This window comes from Fundulus heteroclitus, unplaced genomic scaffold (assembly GCF_011125445.2).
Source record: "Fundulus heteroclitus isolate FHET01 unplaced genomic scaffold, MU-UCD_Fhet_4.1 scaffold_44, whole genome shotgun sequence".
NCBI lineage: Eukaryota > Metazoa > Chordata > Actinopteri > Cyprinodontiformes > Fundulidae > Fundulus > Fundulus heteroclitus.
This window is the reverse complement of record NW_023396857.1, coordinates 2,363,223-2,379,046: the sequence shown is the minus strand read 5'-3', so window position 1 is coordinate 2,379,046 and position 15,824 is coordinate 2,363,223. Positions and strand designations below refer to the sequence as shown.

Below are 15,824 nucleotides of genomic sequence, written 5' to 3'. Positions count from 1 at the left end.
CCATACTTGGGCATGTCCATCAAGCATCATGGCAGCTTCTCTTTCGCCATCGAAGGTCAGACAAACCTTCACTTCTGATTGGCTAGAATGGTATAACACCCGCCCTCCGTTTCACCCACGTGACCATACGCTTTTCTGACTGCGTCTCGCGCCTGCCAGACAAAGCGGCTCCAGCCAATCGAACGCTCCGTCCTTCGGCCTTACGTCACAGCCGTTCACCGGCAGCTAATGCTAGGATCCAAGATGTCCGCGATGTTCCCCATGTGTGTGAGAGCCAGCCGGAGCCTCCTGCGGTCCAGGAGCGGGGCGTTAGTTGCTTCCAGCCCGCAGCAGCTGCTGGATATCATCCGGACTCTCTCCACGGAGAAAAGCCCGGCAGGTACGGGCGGTGCGACGGGAGGGCTAGCCCAGGCTATCCTCCAGGAGAGGCTCCAACAGCAGCAGCAGCAGCAGAGTCAGGTGGGCGCACTCACTTTACGCTATAGACAGTACCGACGGCGGAGACGGTGCGTGTCATGGCTATCTCCGCCCGTCTGAGCTGCTCCCATGAATATAATCGAAGCGACTCCTAGCCCAGGTTATTCTGACAGTTAGCTAAGAGGAACAGCGCTACTCTTTAGATGTCTGCGCTCATGTTTTACATTTTAATTTCGCTCATGTGTGTTAGTGAATCTGTCCGTTAGCCTCTTGCTGTTAGCCTCTTGCTGTTAGCCTCTTGCTGTTAGCATGTTGCTGTTAGCCTCCTGCTGTTAGCCTCCTGCTGTTAGCCTCTTGCTAGCCGGGGCTATGTGTTAAATAAGCTCGGAGCCATGAAGCGGCCTCTGCTCCAGCCTCCTGCCAGCTGGAGATAAATGGCCGAGGTCTGTTTGGTGTGAAGGTCAGACAGGAAGACCCCGCCCTCTTCTTCACCCTCCTCCTCTTCTTCACTCTCCTCCTCCTCCTCCTCATGGCAGCTTTAACGTTCTCCACATGGAAGGAGGGAACCGAGCAGGAGTGATGCTGGGTGTGATGGCGCTTACTGTCAGATTAACGGTGCTGACCAGCATCCTGGAGGCAAAGCTCTTCTTGTTTTCAGCTGCATCTCCTCCAGATCAGGAACTATCATATCATCTGAATCATTGTCTCTTTAAAAGTTTATGTTCCTTTCAAAAAAGTAAAGAAACTTTTGTCCTCCGCTGATCTGATTCCCTTGTCCTTGAATTATTCTTGTTTGTATGAATATTTATTACAGTCTAAGAATATGTGCTTCAGTTTCCTCGTGTTTGCATTAATCTCCCGTGTTTAGTGATTATTTCAGGCGTGTTTATTAATCCGTCTGACTAAATCTGCTCCTGGGTGTGACAGCCTTCTCTTTCTTTATTCTGACCCATTCTAAACTCACCCTCTTTCTTTTGAACATCATAATAATCCCCCGGCTTTCTCTGACCCGTTGGTCCTGCTGTTTCTTCCTGACTTGTAGCTTAACTCTCATTTTTGCTCATGCAGTCCTGCTGCGTGTCGTTTATTTATCCTGATGATTTCTGGTATGCTCTCAGCTCTGGATGATTACTCTGGAAACTGCAGAGAAACTAAAACCTTCTTGACTCTGAGGTCCTCTCCCAGCCTGATGCTGACCTGGAACCATGATGTTTAGCATCTTGGAGCATCTTTAGATGTTCTGAAGGTCCCCGGTCGTGTTTATACCACCTCTGGGCTTCTAGTGCTACTTTTTCAAGCTAGTTTCAGCCACTGGTACGTTCGTCTTTCCGGTTCAGACCTGCTTTGTCCCAGCCGGTTCGGATGGACCATCATCTGAGAGCTAACAAACTCTGGCCCAGTCACCTGCGGTCCAGACCGGGTTCTTCCTGCAGAACTCTGGTCTAGCCTCAGGTTTCTGGGAGAAGTTTCTTCTTTGCTTCTCTAACATCTCCGCCTGCTGCTGTTTCTGAGCAAGCTCTGCGCTGGTGGCAACCTGGGTTCTCAAACTGTGGTACAGGAACTGCTGCTGGTACTCGGGCTGCTGTTAGTGCTACTTTGAAGCGTTTAGCTTGGAAATGCTGCAGTGGAAATAAATTGAGTGTGAGGCGGGGGGGGGGGGGGGGGGGGGCGATGGAGGACTTTAGCAGAACATCACCCAGAATGCACCGGGCCTTCAGAACATGACAGGAAATGATTGTGACCGGCCGTGTTCTGGTTCCAGGGGTCAGAACCGGTTGGATCTGCTTGTTGAAGAGGCTCACTGCTGTTAGCTGACGACCAGGATTTATTGGACAGACCAATTAAAAGTGCCAATAAACTCCCTTTATTTTATATACACGGTAGCCATATTGGATTTTGAGGTCAGGGTTGGCGACATCCTCTGAAAGTCTTCGGAAAGTTCTGAAAGACTTCTAGAACTTTTTTGTTCATTTTCCAACTTTAAACATGGACATTTAGCCTTTGGGCTTCAAAGGAGCATAAGATGACTGCTTAGATCCACCAGTGTCCATATTTATTGTAATAAAACAGAAAACACTGAAGGTTCAGGTCCGGTTCTAATGATGTCTGAGAAGACGGCGGTTCTTGTTGAGTCGTGTTCAGCCTGAGGTTTCAGGTTAGATTCTGTCTGGAAAAAGACCCTCAGACACCCTCCTGCTCGTTAACCCAAGCAGAAAGAGCGAATTACGTCAGCTGACCTGGCCTCGTTAACACCGAGCTAACGACAAGAGGAGGCAACCTGCCTGCAGAGAAGCTGAGTCCCAGCAGAGCCTCCCTCAACTCAACCGTCTGAAAATACTGCAAATAAGAACCGCTCCATCAGTATTTAGCATTTATACGTAATGAACCGCTCAGGACAGAAAATGAAACCAACAGGTTGGTTTGTTGGGTTAAATCCTGGAAGCCCTGAGTTGGTCTGTAGATAAAAACGTTTAAAGTGTCCGAGAAGCTGCAGGTTGTTCTTCCCGGCCGGTCGGTGAGCCGTCTCTGCTTCTCTGTTCCAGGGCCAGCCGCCTCCAGAGGGCGAGCCCGGCGAGAAGGACGGCGAGCAGGCGGAGGACAGGAAGCAGAAGGAGAACACGGCCTACGCCAAGAAGATGTTGCTGCGGCTGACGGGCCTCATGGGGCTGGGCGGGGCGGTCAGCCTCATCTACGTGTTCGGTGAGTGAAAAGATGAGAGGCAGGAAGGTCTGGATGGCGGCAGCGCGTCGGCGCTGCCGCTTTAAACGGCTTTAAATGCTGTGTTAGGATTTACGTTGTTCCTTTAATAGCAAAGAAATGACGCTGTGCGGCCATGTTGCCAGTAATTATTAGTAATTATCCAGTATTTGTTGTCAGTTTCCCTCATTTTATGCCAATAAAGCCTTAGTGAGCGATCAGACCAGAATAAACAGAATTCAGAAATCAATCCTCAGCAAACTGGTACAGAAAGGCTGAGAAATGTAGAACATCCTGAAAACCTTTAATATTGTTTGTTCTTCATCACAGAAACCGAGCCTCTTCTATAGAGTCATTAGAAATACACACTTCAGCCTTTATTTGTTCTAATCTTGATGATTCTGACTGCAGAGAATAAAAACTCTGAGTTTTGTAAAAGTTAAATATTGTAAACTTCCTAATCAGCTAATGAACTCTATCAGCTGCAGGTTTCCTTTATACCACATGCGTCAAACTGAAGGCCCGCGGGCCGACTCCGGCCCATCGAGGCAATTTATCGGCCCTCAAGAACCTAAAAAGGCACATCATGTCATAAAGTAGAGGCATAAATCCTTTTAAAGTGACTAAAACTGAGCCTCCTGTAGCAAATGTTTTATTTTAACAGTGTAGTAACAGCATCCTGCCACTAGATGTCAGTTTTCCCACAACACATTAAAACAACCCAGAAATGTCCAGAAAGAGAAGAAGTGATGCAGAATGATGAGTTTAAAGAGTAACTCACCATAATATCAACTTATTTATGCAGATTAACTGTATAAACTGGACCTAAGGAGCTACTTTGATGTTACTGTGAATTATTTCTATTTCTAAATGAACTGGAATCAAAAGTATCATCTAGACACATGAAACCAGCCCTTTATCCTGTACGACCAGAACCGACCAGAACCGAAGTGACTCTGTGATAACTCAGATCTCAGATGCTGTTTATGAACCCAAACATCTAAATATAACATTTATTTCTTTTTTAGGCACAAATTCAGTGGATGAGCAAGGAAACAGGGTGAGTTGATGTCTCTCTCTCTCTCTCTCTCTCTTTCTCTCCCCCCCCCCCCCCCCCCATGGTGTCGGGCACTTCAAAGGCCACACTTGTGTCCCACTAGGACCTTTATTGGGTCCAGATGGCGCTCGGCACACTTCTCACCCCGTCGCCGTCTTCCTGGGGAACGTGTGGCGATCGCCTCGGAGGCGTTTAACCGGGAACCTCAGAGGAGACGTCTTCACGACCCGACGGTCCAGAACTTTGATCCTAGAGGCAGAAACACGTTTGGTTCTGACCGTTTAGTTTATCGTCACTTAATAACCGCGGTGAAACAGAACCAGACGTGTGGTCTGTGTGAAAGGTCCGGGTTCTATCAAACGGGTTCTATCAAACGGGTTCTATAAAACTGGTTCTAGGAAACGGGTTCTGGAGACGACTCTGGAGGTTCTTTCTTTATTCAAGTCATCTTTTGGAGGCTGGTTCTGGTTCTGGTCCCATCCTGCTCTCACCTCAAGGCCGGGTTCTGAGCTTCCTGTGGGTCCACTTGTGCTCAGCATCAGAACCGGCTTCAGCAGGGGTCCAAAGCGTGGTCCGAGGGCCTTTTTCTGCTCGTTGGAATGGTTTTGTTCGGTCTGGCCCAACTAAATTCTGTGTTGGGTCGGTGTTCACTGAGAGGAGACTGGGCGGCGCCGAGGGGGTCCAGCACCGGTTCTGCTGCTGGGCTAAACTGCATGAAGCCTTTATCCGTCTGACCCGTTTCCCGCTGCTACAGTTGGTGGAGTTTGGGTCGGTTCTGCCACCAGACCTGCAGCTGCTTCCTGGATGGAAACGTCTGCTCTGAGTCTGAGGAACGTTCCTGCAGGCTAACCACAGAGGAACTCAGCCGCTCTGGTCTCCAGGGTTAGCATTGATGCTAAACCTAAAATCAGCCGTTATGGAGCGAGTGATGCAGACAGAAGTCCTCTGAGCCGCTTCAGGCCCGTTTCCTCCTGCTGCTGGTTCTGGTTCTGTTCTCACACAGTCAGAACCGCCTGCTGCTCCACCTGCCGGTTACTTTACGAGGCGTCTCACACCTCGCCCACCAGAACCCCAAATGTGGAGCTGTTGGTGTTTGATAACCTGGTTCCATGATGAGCGCTGCAGAGCCGCTGAGTTCAGACAGAACCGGACCATAGAAATGCAGAACCGGACCATAGAAATGCAGAACCGGACCATAGAAATGTTAATTAATGGGTCCTGCTGCGGGTTAAAGGCTCGTCTGATTGATTAATTGGTCGTTAATCTGATTTCTGGGGTTGCTTCAGCAGCCAGAGGACCTGAGTGCAGTTCTGCCCACCAGCCAGCAGGTGGAGCCTCCGGCTTTTAAAGCCTTAAAGGTTCTGCATTTAGAGTCCGGTCCTCAGATCACAACTTCTTAAACAAATATAATCTCCTTTTCATTTTCTGTGTTTAAATTAAATCCTCCATTCAGGGTTTTTCTGCAGATGCTGAACTGAAATATTCTCCATTTTATTCTTGTTGCATTTTCTCATCACTTCTTTATAGATCTATATGGACGGTATTTATCTATTAAAATGGATTTAGCTTATTTCTGTTTTGTTCTTGTTCCTGCAGATCCCAGATGAGTTTGACAAAGGTGAGTTGCTGTAATTTGGTGTTTTTCTGTGTTTTTACAACTTTATTCACCAAGTCTGAGACACAGACAAGGAATCTGACTTTGCTTCATCTTTGCTTTCAGTCACGACTTTTTAATGTAAATGTTAATGATGCACCGATATGAAAATCTGGGCCGATATCGATTTCTGATATTAATAATGCTGTTATGTCTGTTAACCAATATTTACATATTTAATTATTTATTTCTCTAATGGTTAAATGTTGTAAAAGTTTGCGCCGACTGAAAATTATTGACTGAATTTTTGAATGTGGGTTAAAGTTTAGACTTTTAGACACCTTTCGTTTTATATCGCTGCTTCATTTAAAGACAATTCTGAGTGATGCATCACTGTCACCTTAACAACAAATTCTGCTGGACAATAATTTTTTTCTGAAACTTATTGTGATGAATCGTATTGTCATTTAGAGACCTTTTTTATATAATATAACAGCATAATAACATAAAAACACAAGTTTCAACCTGCTGGCTCAGACGGATTAATCCGTCGTTTGGTTTAAATCCAAAAATCTCCCACACTGCGGAGTTTGACACCAAGTCATTTATTTTCTAACGAGCGTTCCTCTGGCTCTCGCTCACCAGACTCTCTTGCTAACACGCTAGCTGCTGTTAGCTTCCTAGCTAAGCGCTAGCTGCTGTTAGCTTCCTAGCTAAGCGCTAGCTGCTGTTAGCTTCCTAGCTAAGCGCTAGCTGCTGTTAGCTTCCTAGCTAAGCGCTAGCTGCTGTTACTAGCCAGAGGTGCTGCCCACGTCTCTGGCTTTGGGTCTGCGGTTAATTGCTCGTTAACTGACCCAAACCAGGACGTTTGCTTTAATCTGGACCTACAGAACAGCTGCAGAGAAAACGGCCCATCTCTGTGTGGGCTGAACAGAACCAAGTTCTGTCCTGCTAGAAGACCCGACCTTGACGATGGCTCCTGGATCCCAGCGTTACTGACGTCTGGGCGGCGCCGCCAGCTGCTTCCATTCTACCGGCCCAAACGCCCACAGCTCATCATGCCAAACCGGTCCAGAACTCCTTGTGGCTTCACTGGTTCTGCTGGACCTCGGCACCAGGCTCATTGTCATGTGACTCAGTCCTCCAGACTGCAGAAATGATCCGGATTCACTGAGCCGGAACAAAACCCAAACATTCATCAGTTGCTGTTCTGTGTTCTGGATGGGTTCTGCCTTGCTGGGCTCAGACTGGGCTGGTTCTGAACCCGAGACGTCCTGCTTCTGTGAGCAGCAGGTTTTTATCCTGGAGTTCTGATCCGTCTCACAGACCGGACCGAACCGGGTTAATGAATCAACGTCTGCCTTTGATGCCCAACATTCCTGGTGTCGGTACCATCTGGCCCAAACGGGCTCCCAGAGGTCCACTTCCTCTCTCCATCTGCCTCCTGCTCCCTGAGTGTCAGCAGAACCTCAGGAACCACGGCCGGTTTATCAATGGAGGTCCAGATGGACGGGTTGATGGATGGACGGCTCTGTAGGAACTGGACCTCAGGGACTCGGCTGTATTGATCGGACCTAAAAAGGGCGGTTCTGTCGCGCCAGATCGACCCGGTCGGGCTGAAGCTGCCAGATGTCCGTCCCATCGGGTCCGGATGCTGTACGGCACCAACGACCCATTCCACCCCGACAAGCAGAGCCGGACCAGGTTCTGATCCGATGTGGAGCTTCCCTCCCAGCGGCTGTAGGGACTGCCGGTTCTGGCGGTTCTGGCTGACTGGATCAGAACCTTGGACCCGCTGGTGTCACTAGGAGATGTTTTGTGGCAGCTTTGCTCCAAAAGGAGATAAATGACTTTAAATGACTTAATTTGAGACTCGAACCCAAACATTCAGCCGTTCCAGTTATTGACAGCCGATCACTGGGGTCTCCCAGGGGGTTTCCCAGGGGCCACAGCCCCCACCTGACTGCTGGGTGGCCTGGAAGCAGACCTCCTCCTCCTCCTCTTCCTCCTCTTCCTCCTCTTCCTCCTCCTCCTCTTTGTGTCAGCAGGAGGACATGATTGATTGACAGAGGAGAAGCCTTTCTCCTCTTCAGCGTGCAGCAGTGAATTCTGGGGGATGGAGTCCCGCGGGAGCAGCTCCCTCTGTGTGGGAGTGTTTGGAGACTTTGCTTGAAAAAGTCCAGAACCTCCTCGAGCCAGCGTAGAACTTTTTTTGTTAATTATAAATTTTCCACCGATTCTTCTGATGCGACATTTATATTATATAATATTTTATATTAAACATTTAAAAAACTTTAGTGAGATTCATAAACCCTGAAACGACGAAGGCTTTAGTTCCCAGACGTCAGAACAGAACCGTTGTTCTGACGGGTCGGCAGCAGACGAATGGAGCCAGATGTGTTTAACCGGATCAGAACTTTGCTGAAATGGAAGGAGATCAGAACCTTAACGCTCTGCTTCAGGCCCGGTTCAGGCCCGACCCAGCTTCAGCTGGACCAGAACATCCGCTCAGAACTTCAGAACATGTGGAACATCAGAAATGTGAAGAACCTGGAGGCGTACCTGTAGTAATGGGCCGGTTCCACTGGTTCTGACCCGGTTTACCTGCTGAATTAAACGTTTCCTGGATGATCCTGAGGGTAAAGAACCGACCCGGCCCAGTGGGCCCGGATATGGTCGCTGACTCGGCGGTTCCTGTTGGTCGGTGTTGTTCTGGACCTGTTCTGATTTCTGAAGCTGTTCGACCCGTTTTAGATTATTCAACATTTTCAACAAGTAAAAAAACGCTTTGGACCGTCTTTGGACCTTTTCACGGCCCAGAAGACGGAGTAGAACCTTTATTGGGTTCTGAGGTTCTGCTGCTTAATGTTCTGTTTCAGATCCTCCCGTCGTCCAGCAGCTGAGGAGAACCTACAAATACTTCCAGGACTACAGACAGGTGAGCAGAACCGGGTCGGTGCTGTGACCCAAATATATTTACGGTAGTAGTTCTGTAGTTCTGACAGGAAGCGACCCGGTCAGACCCAGGTCTTAGAACCTGACCCGGTTCTGGTGGTCTGCCTAAAGGTTCTGTGTTTTCCGGCACCAGATGATCATCGAGCCGACGAGCCCGAAGCTGCTGCCCGACCCGCTTAGGGAGCCGTACTACCAGCCGCCCTACACGCTGGTTCTGGAGATGACGGACGTGCTGCTGCACCCGGAGTGGTCGGTACGTCCCCCGCTGCTCAGTCGGGTCAGGTGGCGCCGCTCCTCAGGACGGGTTCCTGAACAAAGCAGAACCCGTCCAGAGGTTCTGCTCCCCTGTAGCTTGATATTCTACCGGGTTTATTGTTCCTGATCGGACCTGCGGTTCTGCTGCTTTGTCGCAGCATCAGAACATTCTCACTGTGACCCATTTGAGATCCGGGTCCGTTCCCTGTTGGTCCTCCCATTCCAGAACCAACTAGGTTCTCCTGGTACCATCGTTAAACCTTGGAGACAAACAATTGGATATCATCCTTTTACCTTTTGCTTTGGTTCTGATCTCATTTGGACCGTCGACGTTGACCGACCCGGAGTACCAGAGCGACCCGTTTGTTCTGCTCTGTGTTCCCAGCTCTCCATCGGGTGGCGCTTTAAGAAGCGGCCGGGCATCGACTACCTGTTCCAGCAGCTGGCGCCGTACTACGAGATCGTCATCTTCACGGCTGAGACCGGCGTGGTGAGCGGCACCGGGTCACCGGGTCACCGGCACACCGGGTCACAGGCTGCAGGACCAGGAGGACTCGGGTCCGGTCCGCTTGGGTTTCCAGGCGGACCGGTGTGACGTCTAGGAACAGCCGATCAGCTTAATATCGATATTTATCACTTTTATATTAATGCTCAAAGTCATTCAATCACCAAAACCAGCCAAATATATTTATATCAAATTTATTGAACACTGATATTATATTTATGTTGTATTTAATGAACATTGATATATTAACAGGAAAATAAAGTGCTTTTGGTTTAATGCATCTTTAACTCATCACAGAAACCAAAAATGTGCCAAACGTCTGATTTTAGGGACGAAGGCGCGTTTTCTCCAGGCTGCCTGACATAAATGCTCTTCTAGTTTAGACATTACAGTCAGGCAGTCTGTAGACAGCTCAGGGGTCCTCAGGTGGAGACACAGAGTACCGTAATGCTCCTAATATCCACTGAGCGGAGCGGCTTGTTGCTAACATTGTGTTAGTCGTACTTACACATTTTAAGATTGTTTTGTGCACATAAAATCAGTCAGTCAGCACAACGGTGATCATATATAAGGCGAATTTATGAGAAGATTTAAGGATTTTATGGGCGCCTTATAGTCTGAGAAATATGGTATATCCACAGATTCAGATAAGATAGTCTTTATGATCTCACAATGGAGAAATTCCACACATTTCGTAATAAATAAACTAATAAAATTAATGCAAGGAGACATCCTTTAATTAAAATGTAGTTTTTACTTTTCTGCCACATAATGGCAACTATTTTTATATCATTTTCCTACTAATTCCTTCCAAAAAATCACCAAATGTTGTGAAAAGCAGCCTAAATTTCACCCGACGTGTCTAAGTGAATCCCAGCTGGCAACGCGTTTTCTTTCTTCTAGACTTTTGGTATTTTATTGAGTTTTTTCTCACAGAGCAGCTGCTCAGCCTGAAGCAGGTCAGATGTTTGCTGCAAACATGGAATCGGCCCGTTAACGTGTTTCTGAGCCATGGGGGGGGTTATCCTCCTGGTCCGAGCGCCTGTAGAGTCTGTGGGCGCCATGTTTGTGACGCTGCGTGTTTCCTGAGCAGACGGCGTACCCGCTGATCGACAGCATCGACCCGCAGGGCTTCGTCATGTACCGCCTCTTCAGAGACGCCACGCGCTACATGGAGGGTCATCACGTCAAGGTAGGGCTTCCTGCCTCAGGTAGAGGCAGGTACAGGCAGGTAGAGGCTGCACACCTGGTTCCACCTGAACAGGTCCGTTCATCGTCTCAGCAGCAGCTCAGCGACACGCAGGCAGCAGCTTCTCACCCGGCGCCAACATTTCCTGCAGTTAAAACTTCCTCCTTCCTTCCTTCCTCACTTCCTTCCTCCCTCCTTCCTTCCTCACTTCCTTCCTTCCTTCCTTCATCCATCCCTCACTTCCTTCCTTCCTTCCTCCCTCACTTACTTCCTCCCTCACTTCCTTCCTTCCTCCCTCCCTTCCTCCTTCACTTCCTTCCTAACTTCCTTCATTCATCACTTCCTTCCTTCCTTCCTCCCTCACTTACTTCCTCCCTCACTTCCTTCCTTCCTCCCTCCCTTCCTCCTTCACTTCCTTCCTAACTTCCTCCTTCCTTCCTTCCTTCCTTCCTTCCTTCCTTCCTTCCTCACTTCCTTCCTTCCTTCCTTCCTTCCTCACTTCCTTCCTCACTTCCTTCATCCATCCCTCACTTCCTTCCTTCCTTCCTCCCTTCCTCCTTCACTTCCTTCCTAACTTCCTTCATTCATCACTTCCTTCCTTCCTTACTTCCATCATCCCTTCCTCCCTCCAGCTGTCCAGCTCTAACAGAGCTTACATATTTCTCAGCCAAAGCTCCTCCTCCTCCTCTTCTGCCTCCTGGGTCTTCAGGAGTCACCTCAGCCAGAATCAGAGTCCAGATGTTCTGATTCTGGCCTCAGAGGTTCTCTAGAGAACATCCAGCATCAGGGAACCCAGCAGACGGGTCAGGGAGGAGGTTCTGGTCCAGTTTCCAGCAGGTCAGGTTCTACAGAACCCCCCAGAGTTCTGATCATCATGTGGACCTGGAGAGCATTGATCAGAGAAGCAGGTTTTCTAACCGGTTCTTTCTTCTCTGGTCTTGGATCGTCACTGCTCTGCTCCATCTGCCCCCCCCCCAGTAGAACCAGAACCAGCTGGGCTGAGGGGCTTTAGACTGGATGCACGGCAGCCATTAAGAGACGGGGTTTCTTCCTGAGGCCGTGGTTCTGAGCGGCCCGTTTGTGTGTCTTGCAGGACGTGTCGTGTCTGAACCGGGACACCAGCAGGGTGATCGTGGTGGACTGTAAGCGGGAGGCCTTCCAGCTGCAGCCCTTCAACGGCCTGGCGCTCAGGAAGTGGGACGGCAACTCTGACGACCGCACGCTCTACGACCTCGCCAACTTCCTCAAGAGTGAGTCCGACCCGGGCGGTCCAGTCGGGTCCTACCAGAACAAACACATTTTAGTTTAAATTTAGTGACAAAAACCACAACCAAATAAAACTGAAGTAAAATGCTGTGTATATAACCAGATTATAAAATGTCAAACTGTAAAAAAATTAGTTAAAATAAAGTTAAACTCAGTATTTTTCTTAAAGCAAACAAGCAACATTCAAATAAATCCTGACGAATTATCTTCAGATGAAAGTCCAGCTAAAGATCAGAAATCTGATTTACTTAAAATGTTGGAATTAAGGAATAGTTTCAGCTTCATTATTTTATTTAAACACTTAAAGGTACATAGCAACATTATATGCTTTAATAAAGACTAAAAACCATAAATCATGATAAAATAAGGTTATTTACACTAAGCCTCCATCCTGATAATGTTTGATGGTCCTTTTTGTGGGCAAATAGCCCAGCACCAGGCGCGATTAGTAGATATAAACAGATGTGGCGCCATCTAGTGGCAGCATCGTAGAACTACCATAAAGCCAGTTTGATTAATTAATAAATCAGTAATAAATAATGCCAGACTGAGCCTGATCCTCTGCAATGCCTCACAGTAAAGCAGCAGCTCAGCGTAATGAAGACCAACGTTATTAATTAAATAAACCAGCAACTCTAAGAGCCTCAGATCAGAACATTTACTCACGTCAGTCAGCTCTGCGTCACATCTGAGCTTCTGCAGGTTTAGCTTCAGTGAACACCAACGTTCAGACTGGATTCCCAGAGACATTCCAGACTTTTCCCTCTTCATAGATTTTTATTTGTGTTTTTTTTCACTGGATCTTTGACCTTTCTTCATTGTTTCATTGGGAGATGCTAATAGCCGTTAGCCACTTCCTTGTTTTATCCCCTGCTGCACATGCTCAGTACGTACTTCTGTAAATATCGTGAATAAACACAAAAGGCTTTATTTACTAACAAACTGAGCAAAGTCAAAGCATAAAACACCAAAATAACAACTAATACTCCAGCAGGCATATAAAATAAACATTTTATATGCAACCAGAGTGAGATACTGACGTATAAATAAATAATTAAAATAACGTGGCTGTGCTCCTTTAAACTGGTCTCATAAATGTCTGCAAACCTGGGAGTCCGTCTGATCCGATCACCGTAAGCAGGACTACAGAACCCAGATATCAGAACGCAGTTAGAGACTAAAGCATGATGGACAGAACGGTTCTGTGTCCTGCTCTGTAGAACCGGGCCGGCTGCCTGACTCTAACTCCTCTCCTCCCTCAGCCATCGCTGTGAGCGGCGTGGACGACGTCCGCGGCGTTCTGGAGAACTACGCTCTGGAGGACGACCCCATCGAGGCCTTCAAGCGGCGGCAGGCTCAGCTGGCTCAGGTAGGAGGCGGACCCAGCTGTGCGCTGAGGTTCTGGGCTCGGTTCTGACTCGGTTCTGACCTTGGTTCTGACCCGGGTTCTGACCACGGTTCTGACTCGGTTCTGACCCGGGTTCTGACCTCGGTTCTGACCCGGGTTCTGATCTCGGTTCTGACCCGGTTCTGAGCTCGGTTCTGACTCGGTTCTGACCCGGTTCTGACCCGGTTCTGACCTCGGTTCTCCCTGCAGGAGGAGGAGCAGCGTCTGGCTGAACTGTCCCTGCAGAAGAAGCAGGGACTCTCTCTGGGCTCCATCACGTCGCGGTTCTGGCGCTCCAAGCAGCAGTGAGGGCCCCGCAGAGCCCCACCCACCCGCACGCCTCCACCAATCACAGCCCTGCGCGGGCTGAGGGGCGGGGCCTGTGGACTGAGCAGCGTCCGCCACCAGAGGGAGCGGGGCTCGTGTCACCTGGTGCTTTTCTCAGCTGCTGATTGGGTCAAGCGAACAGAACCCGGACAGTTTGGACCACGGCGGCTCGGGTTCCCTTGTTCTCCTCCTGCAGGGGAACCGCTCACAGAACCAGAACCTGTTGTTACCCTGATGGACTCGTGAGCGCCTCCTGCGGCGGTTCTGATGGACGTTGGACCTCGGAGCGGAGCGGCTGCCTGGTGTCATCCGCTGCACATCGTAAACCGCCTGTGGTTCTGGTTCTGAGTGGTTCTGGGGAAACGGTACCTCGGGTTCTGAACTGCATCTCGTTGGTTAGAAAGTCAGGAAGTCCATCTCTGTTCATGGTTCTGGTTCTGGTGATCAGCTCCTCAGAAATACATCAGACCAATAAAGACGAGCGTTTTAATCCAGAACCGCTCGTTGGGCCCACAGAACCATCAACATTCATCTGAGCAGAGGACTTTGGACCTCTGATTGTTCTGACATCTGTCTGTGGTTGTGGGGCGGCTGCGGTCCGTGTTCTGGTTCTGGTTCTGCTCACCTGCTGAACCTCCAGCTGCTGCCGTCTCCTGGACCTCGGTCCAGTGCGCACCAGAACATGGACCTACCAGAACTTCTCTCTGTTAAAATTCTTTTTTATGGGTCCGATGTAACGTCCTGAATAATGTTCTGATATTTATTGAAATAAAGGAGATGTTCAGACCTGACCCACTGGGTTGTCCCAGCATCAGACCACACTGCCCGTCTGTCCTCATCTGTCTGTCTGCCTGGGTCTCAATAAAGGAACCTAAACAGGTTTTCAACCAACAACCTTCCTCGTGTCTTTAGGCGCCTCTGGGTTTGGTTTGCTCAGCGGCACAAACATCAGGAGGAGCAGCGCTGCGTCATCATGTGACTCAGCTGAAGGTAAAACAGAGTCAGACAGGAAGTTAGTCAGCAGTAAGGAAGTATTCAGCGAGAAGGATACTCGAGTACTGAGTAACTAATCACTGCTTAATATTTAAAAGTTACATAATCTGACAGAAACAATAGGTTATGTGCAAATTCTGTTATTTTTAAAAACTTCTAAATCATTATAGTCAACATTAAACTTGAAAGCAACACTTACATCAGTTAATAAATATATTTATCCAGTATGTTAGAACATTGTGAAGTACTTCCAATAACAATATCTACTGTTTACTGAACGTTCATCTGACCTCCAGATGTCTCATTAATCTCAGCAGATAGAAAATGAAATTAAAATAAAGTTTATGTAAAAATAAAAAGTCTCACTTTAACATAAACTCTAGGTTTTTGTCTCTCTGGTGCATTTCTGGTTAAAACAAGTTTGTTCTTTATTCATGAAGTTACTCACAGCAGGTAGAGGAGCCCGGTTCTGCAGATGTTTGGTGGGACAGGTTCTGGATGGAGGTTGGATCATGTTCTGGGTTCAGGTCGTCTTCTCTGATGGAGGAAAGTCCAGCAGAGGTTCTGGAGCCTTCAGAACCACATCTTCTCCAGGGACGTCCCTCATCACCCAAAGGCCCGGCTGAGGAAGAGGAGGGTACCGCTGCTGGACTGGGCTGTTCCCGACACACAGGCGGAGAACCAGAACCATTGTGGGTTCTGGTTCTCCAGATGAATAAAATCAGAGGAACTTTAAGAGATGGAGCTGAAGCTGCGGTGCAGACAGCCTCTCTAAAGACCCGAGACGTTTGGTCCAAACAGGCTTTCAGAACTTTTAGAAACAGTTTCTCTCCAAAAATAAACGTTTGGTCAGTTTTAACCTCGGTCCCAGACAGAAAATCAGGAGAGGATAATTTAAGGTGTGAAATTACCAAAGTTTAGACTTTTTATCCGTCAGATAAAACATGACCGCTGCAAAAGCTGTTACCATCGTTTCCAGTAAAAAAATATATATATTGTAAAAACTGCCTGAGGTTGGAAAAACCTGGAGTCTGGAGAAGGAATCCTGGATTTTTCCTTTAATGTGAGATAAAATGATCATTTTTAACAGTTTGTTAATGTTAGTTTCTGTTGGCTCTTTATTTCTCACCACATTTCCTCCACATTAGGACAGAAGTGGATCGGAACCAGCAGCTTCTGCCG

At 48.3% G+C, this 15,824-nt stretch overlaps 1 protein-coding gene across 1 annotated transcript; it reads left to right on the top strand.

The window, feature by feature from the left end:
* timm50 (translocase of inner mitochondrial membrane 50 homolog (S. cerevisiae)) lies at nt 1-14,473 on the top strand. Its single transcript, XM_012849410.3, has 11 exons — nt 1-459; nt 2,961-3,117; nt 4,143-4,174; nt 5,768-5,789; nt 8,645-8,703; nt 8,854-8,973; nt 9,361-9,465; nt 10,574-10,672; nt 11,763-11,919; nt 13,198-13,304; nt 13,533-14,473. The coding sequence occupies exons 1-11, from the start codon at nt 229-231 to the stop codon at nt 13,629-13,631; spliced, it is 1,188 nt and encodes a 395-aa protein (XP_012704864.2). The 5' UTR covers nt 1-228; the 3' UTR covers nt 13,632-14,473.
* The last annotated feature ends 1,351 nt before the right edge of the window (nt 14,474-15,824 follow it).

Coding starts and splice junctions, on each gene's coding strand:
- timm50 (XM_012849410.3), top strand. CDS start 229: ATGCTAGGATCCAAGATGTCCGCGATGTTCCCCATGTGTGTGAGAGCC. Junction 8,974..9,360: donor TGCTGCACCCGGAGTGGTCG/GTACGTCCCCCG, acceptor CTGTGTTCCCAG/CTCTCCATCGGGTGGCGCTT. Junction 11,920..13,197: donor CCTCGCCAACTTCCTCAAGA/GTGAGTCCGACC, acceptor CTCCTCCCTCAG/CCATCGCTGTGAGCGGCGTG.